This window comes from Geotrypetes seraphini, chromosome 2, assembly GCF_902459505.1.
Source record: "Geotrypetes seraphini chromosome 2, aGeoSer1.1, whole genome shotgun sequence".
NCBI lineage: Eukaryota > Metazoa > Chordata > Amphibia > Gymnophiona > Dermophiidae > Geotrypetes > Geotrypetes seraphini.
Window position 1 is genome coordinate 222216743 of NC_047085.1, and position 16632 is coordinate 222233374.

A 16632-nucleotide genomic window follows, 5' to 3' on the forward strand; every position below is an offset into this window, starting at 1 on the left:
CAATGGCATTGCTAGGAATCCTACAAATTAGGGGTCCTTTTATTAAGGTGCGCTAATCGATTTAGCGTGCACTAAATTCTAAGACATCCATTATATTCCTATGGGCATCATAGCATTTAGCGTGCGCTAAATCGGTTAGTACAACTTAGTAAAAGGACCACTTAGGGCTCCTTTTACAAAGGCGCACTAGCGGTTTTAGCGCACGCTAAAATGCCCCGCGCGCTAGCCGCTACCACCTCCTTTTAAGCAGGCAGTAATTTTTCGGCTAGCACGCACTATAGCGCGCGCTAATCTAATCTAATCTAATCTAATCCTTAGGTTTGTATACCACATCATCTCCACGTTCGTAGAGCTCGACAGGATTTACAGTAGGAGAAATAGGAAGGAACTATAACAGAGGGTTAGAGGTAGACGTGTAAAGAAAATTTAGAGGACTAATCTTGTGCCTGCGCTAAAAACGCTAGCACACCTTAGTAAAAGGAGCCCTTAGTTTCTTAATTAAATATCACCAGTGATTTTTGATTGTTGACCACTTAAAATTTGAAAAACATTTAACAAAGAAATCATATTTTTTTAAAAAGAATAACAAATAGCCTGGTGCCACTTTAGTGGATTTCTACTCATTGATTTTCACTACTCAGTATTGACTTTCTGTACATGAACCTACAATTTCTTACATTTTTCAAACCGCTGAAAATCACTGCTGCTAGGCTTCTACGGTATGTATGTCTAGATTAGATGACTTCCAGTTCACATCTGTTCAGTTTTCTAATTTGTTCTTTTTTTTTTGTATTCCATCACACAATTCCCATCTTACTAAGAATATACTATGGATTGTGATGAATAATCATCAGTTCTTTTCTTTTCCTTTTCCTTTTCTTTCTTAGCTGTATTTAGCACACTCAAGGGGGAAGGTGGAGTTGGGGAGTAATTTTACAAGATATGTTATAATATGGTATATAACGTGTATATTCTATTTTAGTTGAAAATGTGATGAAGAGTGGATGGATGGGTGGGGTTATTACACTATTAGATTTTATGTGTTAGATATTATAGTGCTATATTGGAATTACCGTATTTTCACGCATATAACGCGCGCGTTATACATGATTTTTACAAACTGTGCATAACCGTGCGCGTTATAGGTGTGAGCGCGTTTTACAACTTTTTTTTTTCATTCTGATCCGGCATCCCCCCTGCGAACCGGCATGCTCCACCCCGCTCGCGTCACCCCCCTCCCCCACGATCCTACAACCCCCTCAGCACCGCAAAACATCTCTTACCCAATTGGGCACCGGCACCAGCACCAATGCACAGGACGTGCCAGTGCCAGTGCCCAAAGATCCTCCCTCGTTGGGCTGGGCTGGGCTGGGCTGTGCGGTGCAGGGAGATCCTCCTTCTTCCCTGTGCCGGGTTGGACTGGGCTTTGAGCATTTGCGCATGCTCAAAGCCTTCTGATCTCGCTCTCTCCGAGATTCTCAGATTGAGAAGTGGTTCAGTGTAACTAGTGCAGATTCCTTTTTCTGACTATAAGTTTTTTGGATTATAAGAATTCGATAACATATATGCACTGCACTTTAACGGAGTTTTTCTATAACCAAGGATGTGTTTCCTATGACAATTCAGCATTTGTCAGAGCAGTTTCCTGAGTTTATTCTCAGGGGACACAGGTCTTTTCTCCGTATTTATGGAATCTGCTCTAATGAGTCTCAGATAACAGGATAGTTACAGTGAATACTTTTTGGTGGTACATTGCATTGGTCAGGTATTCTGCTTGTGTTTATTTTGGTTTTTGTCAGTGTAACTAGTTACATATATAACATGAAAGACTATGAGCTGTGCTTGCTTATCTCTCAATACAGTGAGAGGACAAGAGCACACGAGACAATCGAGCGCCAACAATACCGAGCAGACAATTGTGTGCAGGAAATCAGCGCGCCGGACTTAAACTTAATTTTAAAGTGCTCCGAGGGTGCGTATGTGGGGAGTTAGTACTTAAGTTAGTACTGTTGTCGCTGCCGTTGGGGGTGTTTGTGTGTGGGAACCCTCCCACATTACAGAAGAAATTGACATTTTTCCCTAAAAACGCCTCTTCCCTCTATAATGGGGGATTCCCCCCAACACCCCCACCCAATGACAGCGCAAACAGTACTAACTTAACTGCGGGGGTTCACCATATAACTCAACTGAATCTGTTATGCAATCATCTGGAAACACACCTAGAGCCACTAGCATATTTGAAGAAGGGGCGGCCTAGTGGTTAGAGCTACAGCCTCATCACCCTGAGGTTGCAGGTTCAACCTCACACTACTCCTTGTGACCCTGGGCAAGTCACTCAATCCACTGTCGCTCCAGATATATTAGATAGACCGTGAGCCCTCTGGGACAGAAAGGGACAAATGGCTGAGTTCCTGAATGTGAACCGCTTAGACAATAGGCAGTACATAAATAACTAAAATAAATATTAGAATGCTCTTCAACCTTTTCTTCCAGGCTTTAGATTTTGAAAAGAAGAAGCTATATACACTGAAAGTAGAGGCAGTCAACACAAATGTGGACCCCCGTTTTCTCTATCTGGGACCATTCAAGGACTTTGCTAGTATTAGAATTAATGTGGAGGATGTGGATGAGCCGCCCGTGTTCAGCAGGCCAGTCTACATACTAGAAGTGAAGGAAGATGTTAAGATAAACAGTACTATAGGAACTGTAACAGCCCAGGACCCTGATGTCTTCAAACGTCCTGTGAGGTAAGTACAACGGTATTTATTTACCCGTGGTTAGCGTTGTGTGCTTGACTGATTTTTACTGCTTTTTTTCTGGTAGTAATAGGGGTGGAGATGTTCAAGTGACTGCTTGGATGACAGAAGATGAGTCTTGTTGCAAGTGCTTATGAAAGTTATTTTTTTGCGCAACTTCGACAAAATCCAGCATTCTTTAAGAGTCTCAGTCCTATTTAATCCTAAACTAAACTAAACCTTAGGTTTGTATACTGCATCATCTCCACATTCGTAGAGCTCTGCACGGTTTACAGGAGATGTGATAGAAAGGAACTAACAATGAAAGGTTAGAGGTCCAGGTATGAGGGGTTTTTAGAGGGCTTAGAGTGCCAGAGATGGAATAGGTATCAGATTTTTGAGAATAGCCAGGTCTTCATATGTTTGCGGAAAAGTTGGAGAGAGCTCAGGTTCCGAAGAGGGGAGGAAAGTTTGTTCTAGAGTTCGGTGATTCTGAAGGGGAGGGAGGTCCCTAGTTTTCCTGTATGGGAAATGCCTCTTAATGAGGGGAAGGATAGTTTAAATTTGTGGGTGGATCTGGTGGTATTAGGGTTAGAGGAGTTCCAAGAAAGAGGGATACAGGGAGGGAGGATGCCGTGTAGGGTTTTGAAAGCTAGGCAGGCGCATTTAAAGTGGACCCTGGCGATTATTGGAAGCCAATGAAGCTTGGACAGAAGCGGAGAGACGTGATCAAATTTATTTTTTACGAAGATGAGATCCTCCATTATGATGCTAATGTTGTTCTAAGCACATGCCGCTCTGTAGACCTGAATGTTTTGTGCATATGGTCAGTTAGAAATCCCACTTGCTCACACTCTAGCCTTCAAATGGTTTCCTTCCATCTTCCACCAGAGAGCTCCCTATAATTTTAAATATGTATCCCTAGTCATTTCCAAGGAATTGAGGACACAAACTGCGGCAACCCCAGATAATAGTACAATCTCATAGGCCTCTTGTGTCATTGAACTATGGCTTAAAATGTCATTTCTTGAATTGCCCCTGTTATACAGAGTGCAGGATAAACATGTAGTATACTAAGGCCAGATTGTCTTATATAAGTTATATAAGAATCAGACTGCCTGCCTTAGTTCAAATACTGCAAGTTCTCTTATCCTGCAGGCTGTACTTAATACCAATAATCAAAACTGAGCTATACCAGTAGATTAGGCCAGTTTGTCTTACTGCATTGGCAGGTGTTTAATATGATATAATAATAATAATAATAATAACAGTTTATATACCGCAATACCGTTAAGTTCTATGCGGTTTACAGAAGATTAGTGGGGTACAAGTTGAGTTGACGTACAAGTTGAGTTAACTTAAGGGATGTGGGAACAATGGGGAGAAAGGGCAAGAGAGGGGAAGGAGGGAAGTGGGTCAGCTGTCTAGGTATTTAAGGAATAGGTGTGTTTTGAGGCGTTTCCTGAATACCTCATAAGTGGTATAAATGCAAAAGTCTGCCAACCTTCCAAGTCAAGGTGCAATGTGCACGTAAAAGACCCAATATGGCTGAAGCACCAATACACATTGAAAGAAAACATAGTCGCATACTTTGCCAAAATGTGGTAGGAGATGCAAACAGACCAAAGATCATGCTAGAATCCTTCCATAAGGATTGTCCTTTCACAAGAGAGAAAACAAAGAGGCTTTCTTTCCAACGAATTACCAGCTAGGTGGTTATACATTTCTGACCACCTTTTCAATGCAGTGTGGTATAGGGAATGCAGATGTCATCCTCAAAATACATTGGATCTGCTCTAGCCACTCCCAATACACACACAATGATTCCCAGATGTCACAGTGCGAAGATAGAAATAGGCGATCCCATGTCAGTTGAGTCCTTGCATATCTGGGCACTCCTCCACTTGAAAAATCTTTCACCCAGAATATTGGAAAAAGAAATGCAATGGTATTGTATGAATACTGTTCATTTCACTGTGTTTTCAGATACTCCTTAGATCGACACACTGATATGGACAGGATATTCAACATTGATCATGGGAATGGTTCAATTTTTGCCTCAAAGTCTCTAGATCGGGAAACATTGCAGTGGCACAACATTACGGTCATAGCTACTGAGATTGGTAAGTCAGTCCTAAATACTATTATTCTTCCCTTGAAATAAAGTACGAGTGTGTTAACTACAGCTGGAAAGATTCAAACTGCTGTACATGGTCAGACATCTTTGATGTTAGTGATGAAAGAGCAGTATCTTGGGATGATACAGTTTCATCATTAAGGTTTTCAAGAGTCACCGACTTTCCAGTTACAGGAAGACCAGATGAATCGTCTATGTGAGCAATAAGACATTCAATATTGGAGACAAAAGTCTTAGGGCTCCTTTCACTAAGCTGCGCTAGCGGTTTTAACATGCTTAGTGTTCGCTACAATGCCGCGCACACTAGACACTAATGCCTCCATAGAGCTGGCATTAGTTTTTCCACGTAGCGCGGGGGTTAACGTGCGCTAATCTGCAGCGCACGCTAAAAAAAAACGCTACCGCAGTTTAGTAAAAGAAGCCTTAGTCCTAGGGGTGGGGAAGAGGAAGTGATAAGTGTGGGAGAGAAGGAATGACAAATGCAAAACAATGCCAAATGTGACCAGACTCAGAGAGAGATTTATTCATTTAAAATTTTTCTATGCCAAATAACGAACCGTGGGGTAATATCTTCAGTAAATATCAGCCCCAATTGAGCTGGAAGTCTAAAAAAAGCAAATGTGAATGAATGAGAATGGACCAGGGACAGTGAGGATGTACACAACTTCATTTTCTGCAGCTTTTCCTTAAAGACATATAAGCACCTGTAAAGACATAGCAATCACCACCAGTATTAAAAACTGACATGATCATTTCTGCTAGTGCTGAAACCATATTGAAAGATTGTTTTATATTGAGTTTCCCTTCATGTAAGAGGATTTGTTCTAAGAGATTACGTGAGAGCTCTTTTTCTTATCAGGCAGTTTTACGTTGTAATACTTTTCCAATATATGCCAAACCACTGCCTACTTATGCTCTGTTTCATAAACATCTAAAATCTATTCCGAAATATTTGAAATAGTATATATGTTACTTTGTAGGCCACAATATACAGATGTTATGTTTTTATCTATTTAAACTTGTAAATTGATTCATATTTTCAAAATGTGGTATGTGTACTTATGATGTTATGTGGTTGTTAGCCTCATGGACCCAGGGCTATGAGATTGGTGGCCTACAAGTGCTGTAACTGGAAATAGATTCTTAGGAACTAGGAGATCCTTCCCAGTTAAACCACCATTTCACCAATCTCATTAATCCATTTCTTGACTTGTGATTCAGTGCGGACCCTCTCTGATTTGACTCTTGCTGTCCTCCAGACTCGCAGGAGCATCCTTCTGAAGCACACTGTGACACAACCTTGATTAAGATTTGAGAACATGATAATAGTATTTTTGCTTTTAAATTCCTCTTTCCACGTCCATTAGCTGTCTTGCAACTGCTGGCATTTTCATTTTACGACTTTACACATACAAAATAAACTGTTGGCACTTATAAGTCAGCTCATAAACTGTGTTTAGATTGTTAAAGCCACAGTTCAGCAAGTTTAATAGTTTTTTGAAAACTGAAACTCAAGTCTAAGGAAAGGATATTGTCCTTTATGGCTTCTGCGCCTTTGGAGTGATCACTGCTTTGTCCGCATCAAGGTTAAAATGGAATTGTTCAGAGGACAGCGGGCACGTCCTTTGTAAATGAAGCTTTTCACTATCAGCATTTTAAGAGTGCTTCTGTAATCTAGGTGCCCCATGCTTGTGTAAATACTGTAGATAGAATACTAGCACCTAGGAGGGGCAGTCTCCATCGAGGGCTAGGTACTTAGTCCAGCAATTTTCCAGATTTTTCTTTCCGTATTTTTTCAATGGAACGAAAAAAAGCGGAAAACCACTGTACTAAGTGTATAGCCCTCGATGGCAGCCGCCCCAACTTTGTTGTTTGAGCTGAGAACTTCTCAACATCCCTCATATGTGTACTCACAAAAGGGTCAGTAGGATGCCTATGTGCTGTTATACACGGTGTCAGGTCATAAGCGCGCCGGGACAAATGCGTGGCCAGACAATTGAGCGCAGCGCGCGCCGCAGCGCCGCTCTAAATTACTGTTTTTAGCGCTCCGACGGGGGGCGTGGGGGGAACCCCCCCACTTTACTTAATAGACATCGTGCCGCATTGTGGGGGCGTTGTGGGGGATGTGGGGGGTTGTAACCCCCCACATTTTACTGAAAACTTCATTTTTTCCCTGTTTTTAGGGAAAAAGTTCAGTTTACAGTAAAATGTGGAGGGTTACAACCCCCCAAACCCCCCCATAACGCCGGCGCGATGTCTATTAAGTAAACTGGGGGGGTTCCCCAACAAAAAAACCCCGTCGGAGCCCCTAAAAACTGTAATTTAGAGCGGCGCGGCGGCGCACGCTGCGCTCAATTGTCGGCGCGCGCTTTTGTCTTTCACGCCATTGTCTATGAACAGTTATACACTGGCACACATAACTTACATTAGATGCAAGGGGATATAGATATGGGCAGACCTTTCAGTTACATATAGAGCTTACAGAGAAGTTGGTGCAGAAAGCATTACCATGGGATGTGGTTTTTCTGATCGAGCAATGCAGAAAGGATTTCAATATGGGTGTTAACTTGCGTGGAAACTTTTACCGCAGGCTGCATTAAAATGGATAGTAATGCCGATATTATGCATTCCTCAGCCATGCAATAAAGAAACATATTTTTCCTGTACATTGTGCATGGGAAACAGGTCCAAGGCAGCATAGAAGTGCTAGTTGGGAGAAATGGCTTTCTGCAACAACTTCTCCCTTCCGCTGATATAAAAAAAAAAAAAAATGGAGGAAAAAAAGTCTATTTTAAGGCTTAAGTCGTCCTAATGGAATCATCAGAATAAACTGGTCATTACTGCTGTTATGCATGACACAAATAAATTATTGGTTTTGCATCTTGGCAAAGAGCTACTTCCTCTGTCTCTCATGGCTGCGCAGAGAGGTATCATTATTGAAGCACCTGTATGTCTTTCCTTGGTAGATGCGGAAACCTAGTCATTGATACACATTAAATTGCTTTCTCTTTATTTCTGGCAGAGAATCCGAAAGATATCAGCCGCGTTCCTGTGTTCATTAAGGTTTTGGATGTGAACGACAATGCCCCAGAGCTTGCTATGTTCTACGAGACATTCATTTGTGAAAATGCAAAGGCAGGCCAGGTGTGTTGAGTCTTTGCACTCTTTCATAAATTGCAAATGAGAAGGAACCAGTCTGACGCGTCGCAATGACACATGTGTGTGGTGAATGAACACCAGTAGCGGCAGAAGCCAGTAATAACTGTTGTGTTCTTCTCAGGCCCTGAATATAGAAATAGAATCTAAAAGTACCTAACAATTTAAGTATATAAGAAACATGAACTCAGCCACTCTGAGGCAGCCAGTAACATTTATTTATTTATTTAAAACGTATATCCTGCATATCACAACAATCTATGTGGGTTACAATTTATTTATTCATTCATGTATTTATTTATTTATTCAATTTACACACAAATAAATTAATAGACAAACAACATAACATCATCAAACAATACAAAATTAAAACTAGCACAATTACAATCTACTTTTCAAAACTTAAAACAAAATCTATATATAGAAAATCGGAGGTATGTATGTGTGTATGTGCCGCGATCACGCAAAAACGGCTTGACCGATTTGAACGAAACTTGGTATGCAGATCCCTCACTACCTGGGATGATATGTTCTGGGGGTCTCGCGGCCCACCTGCACACGTGGGTGGAGCTACAAACATAAAATCAGATTTCACCCATTCATGTCAATGGAAAAAATGTAAAAAGCTGCCATTCTCACAGTAATTCAAAAACGGCTTGACCGATTTGAACAAAAATTGGTATGCAGATCCCTCACTACCTGGGGTGATATGTTCTGGGGGTCTCGCGGCCCACCTGCACACGTGGGCGGAGCTACAAACAGAAAATCAGATTTCACCCATTCATGTCAATGGAAAAAATGTAAAAAGCTGCCATTCTCACTGTAATTCAAAAACGGCTTGACCGATTTGAACGAAACTTGGTATGCAGATCCCTCACTACCTGGGGTGATATGTTCTGGGGGTCTCGCGGCCCACCTGCACACGTGGGCGGAGCTACAAACAGAAAATCAGATTTCACCCATTCATGTCAATGGAAAATATGTAAAAAGCTGCCATTCTCACAGTAATTCAAAAACGGCTTGACTGATTTGAATGAAACTTGGTATGCAGATCCCTCACTACCTGGGGTGATATGTTCTGGGGGTCTCGCGGCCCACAACTCTATATTGCTTGCTCAAGGGTGGGTTCACCCTAGAATTTATATGTTCTTGCCCCAGGAGGTGAAACTAAAATTGTTGTTTATAATCACGTTTTGCGTTAGTTGTATTGTATTCATTTTGTCAAATATTTCACATTATAATTTGAATATTGTACTTTTTATTAAGCTGTAAAAAAATAATTTCATTCACCACTATAAAGTATCTTTATTTGAATCCATGTACAGTGTTATTGCTATAATTAAATACCCGTGCAACGTCGGGGCATCAGCTAGTATAATATAAAGCCTGCCAGCCATCCAATCTCCTCAAGTATTACTAAAAGCTTCTTTAAAAAAGTAAGCCTTCAAAAACTTACAAAAAGTCAAATACACTGGAATCTGACGAATAGTGTGATAACCTCTGAACTCTGTCATCCGACTGATGCTGACCCCCAACTACAGTAGAAGAATCATTTTCACACCTGTAATTCATAATCCCCCTTGTTTTGGTGCAATGGGATATCACAAAGGGAGTTCTCTTATTTGCATAATGGTGGAGAGTTCTAAGTCAGTTATCACCCAGACAATTTCCACCGGAGAGTTCCCACCCACCGATTTCCACCAGGAAAATTACCACCTAGGTAAATTCTCACCAGACAATTCCTAGCTACTCATAATGGACAATTCTCCTCCTTGACCAGACATACGTATACCTAATTTAAAAAAACAATAACACCCATTCCACAAAAAAAAAACCAACACCCTTACCTTAACACTTGGTATCTCCCCCTAACCCTAACACTCGTGTGCTGCACACAGAACAGTCACACCCAAAGCAGTACTTGGGAGAGGGGGGAACTATCCAGGGGGGGGGAAATGTTCAGGTGGGAATTGACCTAGATGGGAATTGTCCAGGTGGCTACTGACCGGTGGAATAGCCTTTAAATACATTCCTCAAGGTCTGAATTTAGGTGGGGTAATATCTTTTGCAGTCTACATCAGTAGCTTTATGTGGCTGTTTTAAGTGTGTTAAGTATGCTAGTAGTATCCACAGAGGTTCAGCTTGAAATCTGATCACTTAGCATTTTCAACAACACTTCTTACCTTTTCTGAATAGAAGTTAAGGCCCAAAAGTGTGGCCTTAACTTCTATTTACACCTACTCTACGTATGCTATTTTGTTAAGCAGTAAGGTGATGTTTAAAAGAGTTTGGCCTTGATTCTGTAAACGGCGCTTTACGCAGACAGCACCTTAAAAAAATGGCACTGGCCACGTGACAATCAGGCATAGGCGCCGTTAGTAAAATCGTGGCTACTGGCACCTAAGAAAAAACTTAGGTGCCGGATATGTAGGCCAGGGTTTTAAAGGCCTACATTTCTGGTGCCTAAGTTTTACAGAGAATCGGGCCTAGCAGCACGTATGGTCATCTCTGCCCCTAATCATACCTATTTTGACCTTAGGCACTGCTAGCCACCATGCTGTAGGTGCAATTCCGGAGCCAACACTGACAGGCGCCTACTTTATATTTAATGACTTTTTAATTGGTTTTAAATGACACAGTCAATTAACTGCGCCAATTCAAGTAATTAAGTTAGGCACCAGTAGGCGCAATCAGCGCCATATGCAGAATATGGCCCTTTGTGCCATATTCATGATGTCGTCATTGACCTATCATGAGTATCAAAATTGAGACACGCAGTAGGTGCAGACTGTTGGGTTTTACAGACTGTAAATTTTGTAGGAGGAAGAAATCGGGCCAGTATTCAGAACATGGGAAGTAAGCCGTCTAACTCTTGCGGTTAGCGCTTTCTGTGAATATTCAGTGCCAGGCTGTTTCCAGTGACTGGCATTGAATATCCATTTCTGGGGAGACTGGCAATAATTTAACCAGCTAAGTCAATTCAGCCCTGGCTGGTTAACCCCCACCTTTTACAAAACCGTGGAAGCGGTTTTTAGTGCAGGCCAGCGTGCTGAATGCTCTGTGCTGCTCCCGATGCTCATAAGAGCTCTATGAATGTCGGGAGCAGCCCAGAGCATTCAGCACACTGGCCTATGCTAAAAAAAACGCTTTTGCGGTTTGGCAAAAGGTGGGGGGTACATTTGTAGTGGCCAAAGATAGGACTGCTATTTACGCAGCCTGATTTGGACACTAAACTTAGCCCTCAATGCTGAAAATTACCAGCTATTGCTCAATATAGCTGGTTAACTTTTAGCCACTGACCATGAATATTCAGTGGAGATGACCAGTTATCTTGCACTGACTATTTGCATTTAACCGATTAAGCGCTATTTAACTGGTCAGCACTGTTTTGGCTGGTTAAATAGCACTCAATATTGGCTGAAGTGGATTGTGTTTCTTTTTATCTCTACTACTATTCCCTTGTCTCTGGATTTTACTGTGTAGCTTGTGGGATTTTGACAGACGGTTATTGTTCCGGCTGTATTTTTTCTTCAATAAAATTAGCAAATTGGTACCATGAAAACAAAAAGTATGGATTGTGTCTCTTTCTAGGGTTCAGGCTCTAGTGAGGCAGGTGTTCCAAAGGATCTATGCATCTCATCTGGAAAAAAAAATATTTAACCTGGACTAGAAGAACATAAAATCACAGCTAAAACCAATAGTGACACAACCTGTCCAGACACTGGCATGAGATCAAGGCTTTCAGGGAATTCAGTGAATCCCCAGTTCTACAGCCCTGCTTTTTTTTGTTTGTTTTGTTTACTTTTTAGTTAATGCAGTTTGATTTGTTGAGCAGGCAGTCTGCTCATCCAGTTAAACTGTATCAAGAAAAAGTAAACAAACAAAAAAAAAAACAGGGCTCTAGGGCTGGGGATTCACCCAACCCCATGAAGGCCCTGACAGTGCTGGTCTGAATTTGATTGGCTGAGCAGCTTCTGCCTGCTGCCTGTTCAACCAATCAAATTCAGAGCAGTGCCGTCAGAGCCTTCAGGAAGTTGAGTGAATCCTCCAAAGGCATTGACCACACGCCATTATGTCCAGATGAGATGGAGCCATTTTAGAGCCCATATTTTCCATGAAATTTGCCTGTACTCTGATCATCTGGTTTCATGGAAACTTATAAAGACTCAGTGATATGAAACTTCATTTAAAATATTTTAGAACTTGATATCCATCTGGCAGCGATCAGCATTTTGCTGACCATAACCAGAGTTAAACCTGGAAATTCAGTCCAGACCATGTCTAGGCTTTGGCATTGAAATTCCAGGCTGGCGGAACTGGCTAACATGTAGCCAGTTAAGTGTGATATTCAGCACTTAGCCAGCTATGGGTTACCACATAAAGATACTGTAAAACTTTTGTTAATTACCCTGGCCAGTTAAATCACATTGAATATCGACCCAGTAATTTTTATTGTGTGATTATTTGTACATTTTACTTGTGTATTTGATTGTGTGCCCTGTTATTGTTTGGTTATATGTTGTTGGTTTCTTCTGTGATGCTTTTGTGGGACAGTAAATATAAAGTCAAATAAATAAAATTGTGATCTGAAATGGAGTCAGATATGCGTAAGAAGTAACAACAATTTTTTTGTGTGTGTCTTGCCTTTGCAAATTCAGTTGATACAGACCATAAGTGCTGTCGATAAAGATGACTCCCCTCAACCTCACTTTTTATTCTCCCTGGTACCAGAAGCAGTCACCACCTCCAACTTCACTGTCCACGACAACAAAGGTAGATCATGAACCTGTGTTCCATGGAACATTCATGTTTGTTCTTCTGAAATTTGTAGTCTGTCAACATTCCAGACCCACACGTACAGTATCCATTGTGTTTTCAGATAACACGGCAGGGATCGTCACCCGCAGGAATGGATATAATCGACATGAAATAAACACCTACCTCTTGCCTGTGTTGATATCTGACAGTGATTATCCCATACAGAGCAGCACTGGCACGCTGACCATCCGAGTGTGTGCCTGCGATCGTTGGGGAAATATGCAGTCATGTCATGCAGAAGCCTTGATCCACCCTACTGGCCTTAGCACCGGCGCTTTGATTGCCATTCTCCTCTGCATCATTATTCTACTAGGTAAAACAGATTCTGACATTTGGGCCCAAATTCTACAAGTGATGCCAAAAGAGGGGATTTTCTTTTGCCATTCTATGACAGAGGCTGCCTCCTTCATTCTATAATGTGTTGCCTAAATGTACACACGGGAAAAATCAAAGAGACAACCTGTGGTGCTCAATCTTTTATTCATGTACAAGACCCGACACATACGTGTTTCGGCCCTAAGGCCTGCCTCAGGGGTCTACAAAATCAAATTTATTATAACATTTTTTTAGACCCCTGAGGGCAGGCCTTAGGGCTGAAACTCGTACGTGTCGGGTCTTGTACGTGAATAATAGATTGAGCACAAGTCGCCTCTTTTGTTTTTTCTGTGTTCTACCTTGAGGAGGTAGAATCTCCTGTTTGGGTGTAGCCTAAATGTAAACACCATTTGCACTCTTAAATTTATGGAATACTGCCATTTATGTACAGTACTCCCCTGAAATTCATGGGGTTTCTGTTCCAGGAACACCCGTGAATTTCAAAAAAACACACATACGTTTTTTTCAGCTGAACGAAGGCAGGAGAGGGCAGCTGGGGTACCGGAGGGTGCTTAAAATGTACAGTGGTGCCTCGCATAACGAACGCCTCGCACAGCGAACGCTGCGCACAACGAACTTCATGTCTTGCTTCCTACAACGAACTTCGTTTCACACAACGAAGTCGCCCGAGCTGCATCCTTCCGCGCAGGCACTGCGCTTAACTGCCCTCTCTCCGCCTGGCTCCCTGTGCAGTGGCGGACCGTCGGCTCGCAGGGGCCCGGCGCCTACTGCTGATGCGTTGGGGGGGCGGAGCTACTCTCGCCGCTTCCCCGATGCTAGAAAAAAAAAAAAAAAATGAACAGTTAAGTCCCAGTTTTTGCCGCTGAGACTCTGCCCTCTCTCACTGTAAAATTAGACTCTACTTAGTCTGTCTTTAAATTTAAAAAATGTGTGTTGTTTTAAAAAACAATTATGTTTTTAGATGTATCTAAATAAAAATAATAACAAAAAATTTATCTTTTTTTATGTCATCTTAGCATATTTTATGCTACAGAACGAATTATTTTTTTTAACATGTATTGTTATGGGAAAACGCGTTTCACATAACGAACTTTTCGCATAACAAACTTGCTCCTGGAACCAATTAAGTTCGTTGTGTGAGGCACCACTGTCCTTACAAAGCTGGGCACATTTTCAGACCACCTCTTCCTGGTACTAAAGTCATGGTTACACCAATCAGGAGCTGCTTTGATACGCCAGATAGCGTGTCAAAGCAGCTCCTGATTGATGCAACCATGACTTTAGTACCAGGAAGAGGTGGTCGGAAAATACCGCGAATTACTGAGTCCACGATTTGCGAACTGCAAATTTGCGGGGGTTTACTGTATGGACAAAAAAAAAAAGTATAAAAGAAAAATTTGGGAGAGAGAGGGAGGAGAAACAAATAGTTAAATGACTTGGATCTTTGCAGCAGTCACTGAAATAGCTGTGCACTCCAGGAGGCACTTATGATCCTTGTGTAATGTTTGAGTATTCAGTGATTATTTATGCCAGATTATGAAAGAGTTTATAGATACTTTTCTGGATTGTGATATAGTGTGAATAAGCAGACAATCTTTTTTGAATATCCTGATGAAAATGTTGTAATCAAAGTGGGAAGAGGGTCTACGACGCAAATTTTGGCCAGAATGGTGCCAGTTGCACACCTAACTTACTTCCCCTCTCTTCCCCCCCCCCCCCCTCCACACACACACATACACTTTTTTTTTTTTTTTTATAAAGCTACGTTAGGTGTTTTTTATTGCAGGCCGCGGCAGTAAAAGCTCCGATGCTCATAGAATTCCTATAAGCGTCAGAGAATTTACCGGCATGGCCTGCAATAAAAAACCCTAACACGGTTTAATAAAGGGGGGAGGCTAGTCGTTAAATTAGGTGCCAATTGACCTTACGTACAATAAAGGCCCAATTTGCACATGCAATTTGATTGAATAACGAACCACTTATTAGAATCTTAATGAGCAATTTGGGGGGCTATTTGAAATTACTATTACTAATCATTTCTATAGTGATACTGTACACTTGCAGAGCCATACACATATTTTCTCTGTCCCTAGTGGGCTCACAATCTAAGTATTGTGCCTGGGGCAATGGAGGGTTCAGTCACTTGTCCAGGGTCACAAGGAGATGCAGTGGGAATTGAACCCATCTCCACAGAATCTCAGCCTGCTGTACTAACCATTAGGCTACGCCTGAGGTAGGTTTAAAAAGGAGGCATGGAAATAGCAGGATCATGGGTGGCTCAGGGGTGTTTCTACAATTTATGCGTATAATTATAGAATAATGGAGCCCCCCCTCCACAATATGAGGATTTACACCACTTTTCAGTTGGTATAAATGGCTGCATCTTAGGAGCTCCTTTACTAAGGTGCGCTAGCGGTTTTAGCGCACACAGGAAATTACCGCGCACTATGCGGCAAGAACTAACGCCAGCTCAATGCTGGCATTAAGGTCTAGTGCGTGTGGCAATATAGCGCATGCTATTCTGCACATTAAAGCCCTAACGCAGCTTAGTAAAAGGAGCCCTAGGTGTGGTTTCCTTCAAAAAGCATTATCCTATAACAGCGCCTAGCTTTGAGCACTGTTTATAGAATAACGCTCAGCACAGTAGCATAGTATGGGAGCAGGGAGGGGTGGACCACCCTGGATGCCATCTTGGTGGGGGCACCGGCACCTTCTGCATCCCCACGTGATGCTTGCGCACCACCCTACCCCCTCCACTCCCAGTACCTCTTTGAAATCTTCACCAACACAAGCAACTGCTTTAACCTGCTGCTCGTGCTGGCCTGGCTCTCTCTGAAATCACTTCCGGGTCACGGGTCATGGGGCCAGGAAGTGACGGCAGAGGGAAAGCCAACGCCAGCATGAGCAGCAGGCCAGAGAAGCTTCTCATTAGAGAATGACACGGGGAGCGATCCCCGCAGGGAGCTGCGGCGTGGCTGCGGTTTGGCTGAGGGTTATGGAGACTCCAAAGCCAAATCGCCGCAGACACGGGGACAAAAGTTTTCACCGCCCGCAAAAACAGTGAAAAGATTTGTCCTCGCAGGCCAATGTACCCCCTTCTAGGAACCGCTATTTACCTGTGTTTCACCGTGTTCGTGACCGGGTGTTTGATGTCTCCGCCATGTTGTCTCTCTCCTCCAACTCTCGATCCAACTTGCACGTTGCCGCATTGACTCCGCCCCCCAATATACTGGCTCCTCATTTGTCAGATCAACCCTTCCTGCCAATAGAAACCGCCCCCCCCGCCCCCGACGATCACCGGCAGGAAGGTGCTCAGCCCTTCATGCCGACAGAACCAGCCCTCCCCAACGATCGCGGCAGGAGGGTACCCATCCCCTCCTGCCTACCCCAACAGCCCCCCCGACGATCGCAGCAGGAGGATATCCAACCCCTCCTGCCAGCTCCCCAACA

General features: G+C 42.6%; 1 protein-coding gene across 5 annotated transcripts in view; it reads left to right on the plus strand.

The window, feature by feature from the left end:
* LOC117355895 (cadherin-6-like) overlaps window positions 1-16632 on the plus strand; it is a 324761-nt gene that overhangs the window by 294608 nt on the left and 13521 nt on the right. For all 5 annotated transcript variants that reach the window (XM_033934983.1, XM_033934981.1, XM_033934985.1 and 2 more), the window contains 5 exons: window positions 2494-2747; window positions 4722-4858; window positions 7895-8016; window positions 12687-12801; window positions 12908-13159. In XM_033934983.1, coding sequence (XP_033790874.1) covers window positions 2494-2747; window positions 4722-4858; window positions 7895-8016; window positions 12687-12801; window positions 12908-13159 — 880 coding nt within the window. The remainder of the gene's footprint in view (window positions 1-2493; window positions 2748-4721; window positions 4859-7894; window positions 8017-12686; window positions 12802-12907; window positions 13160-16632) is intronic.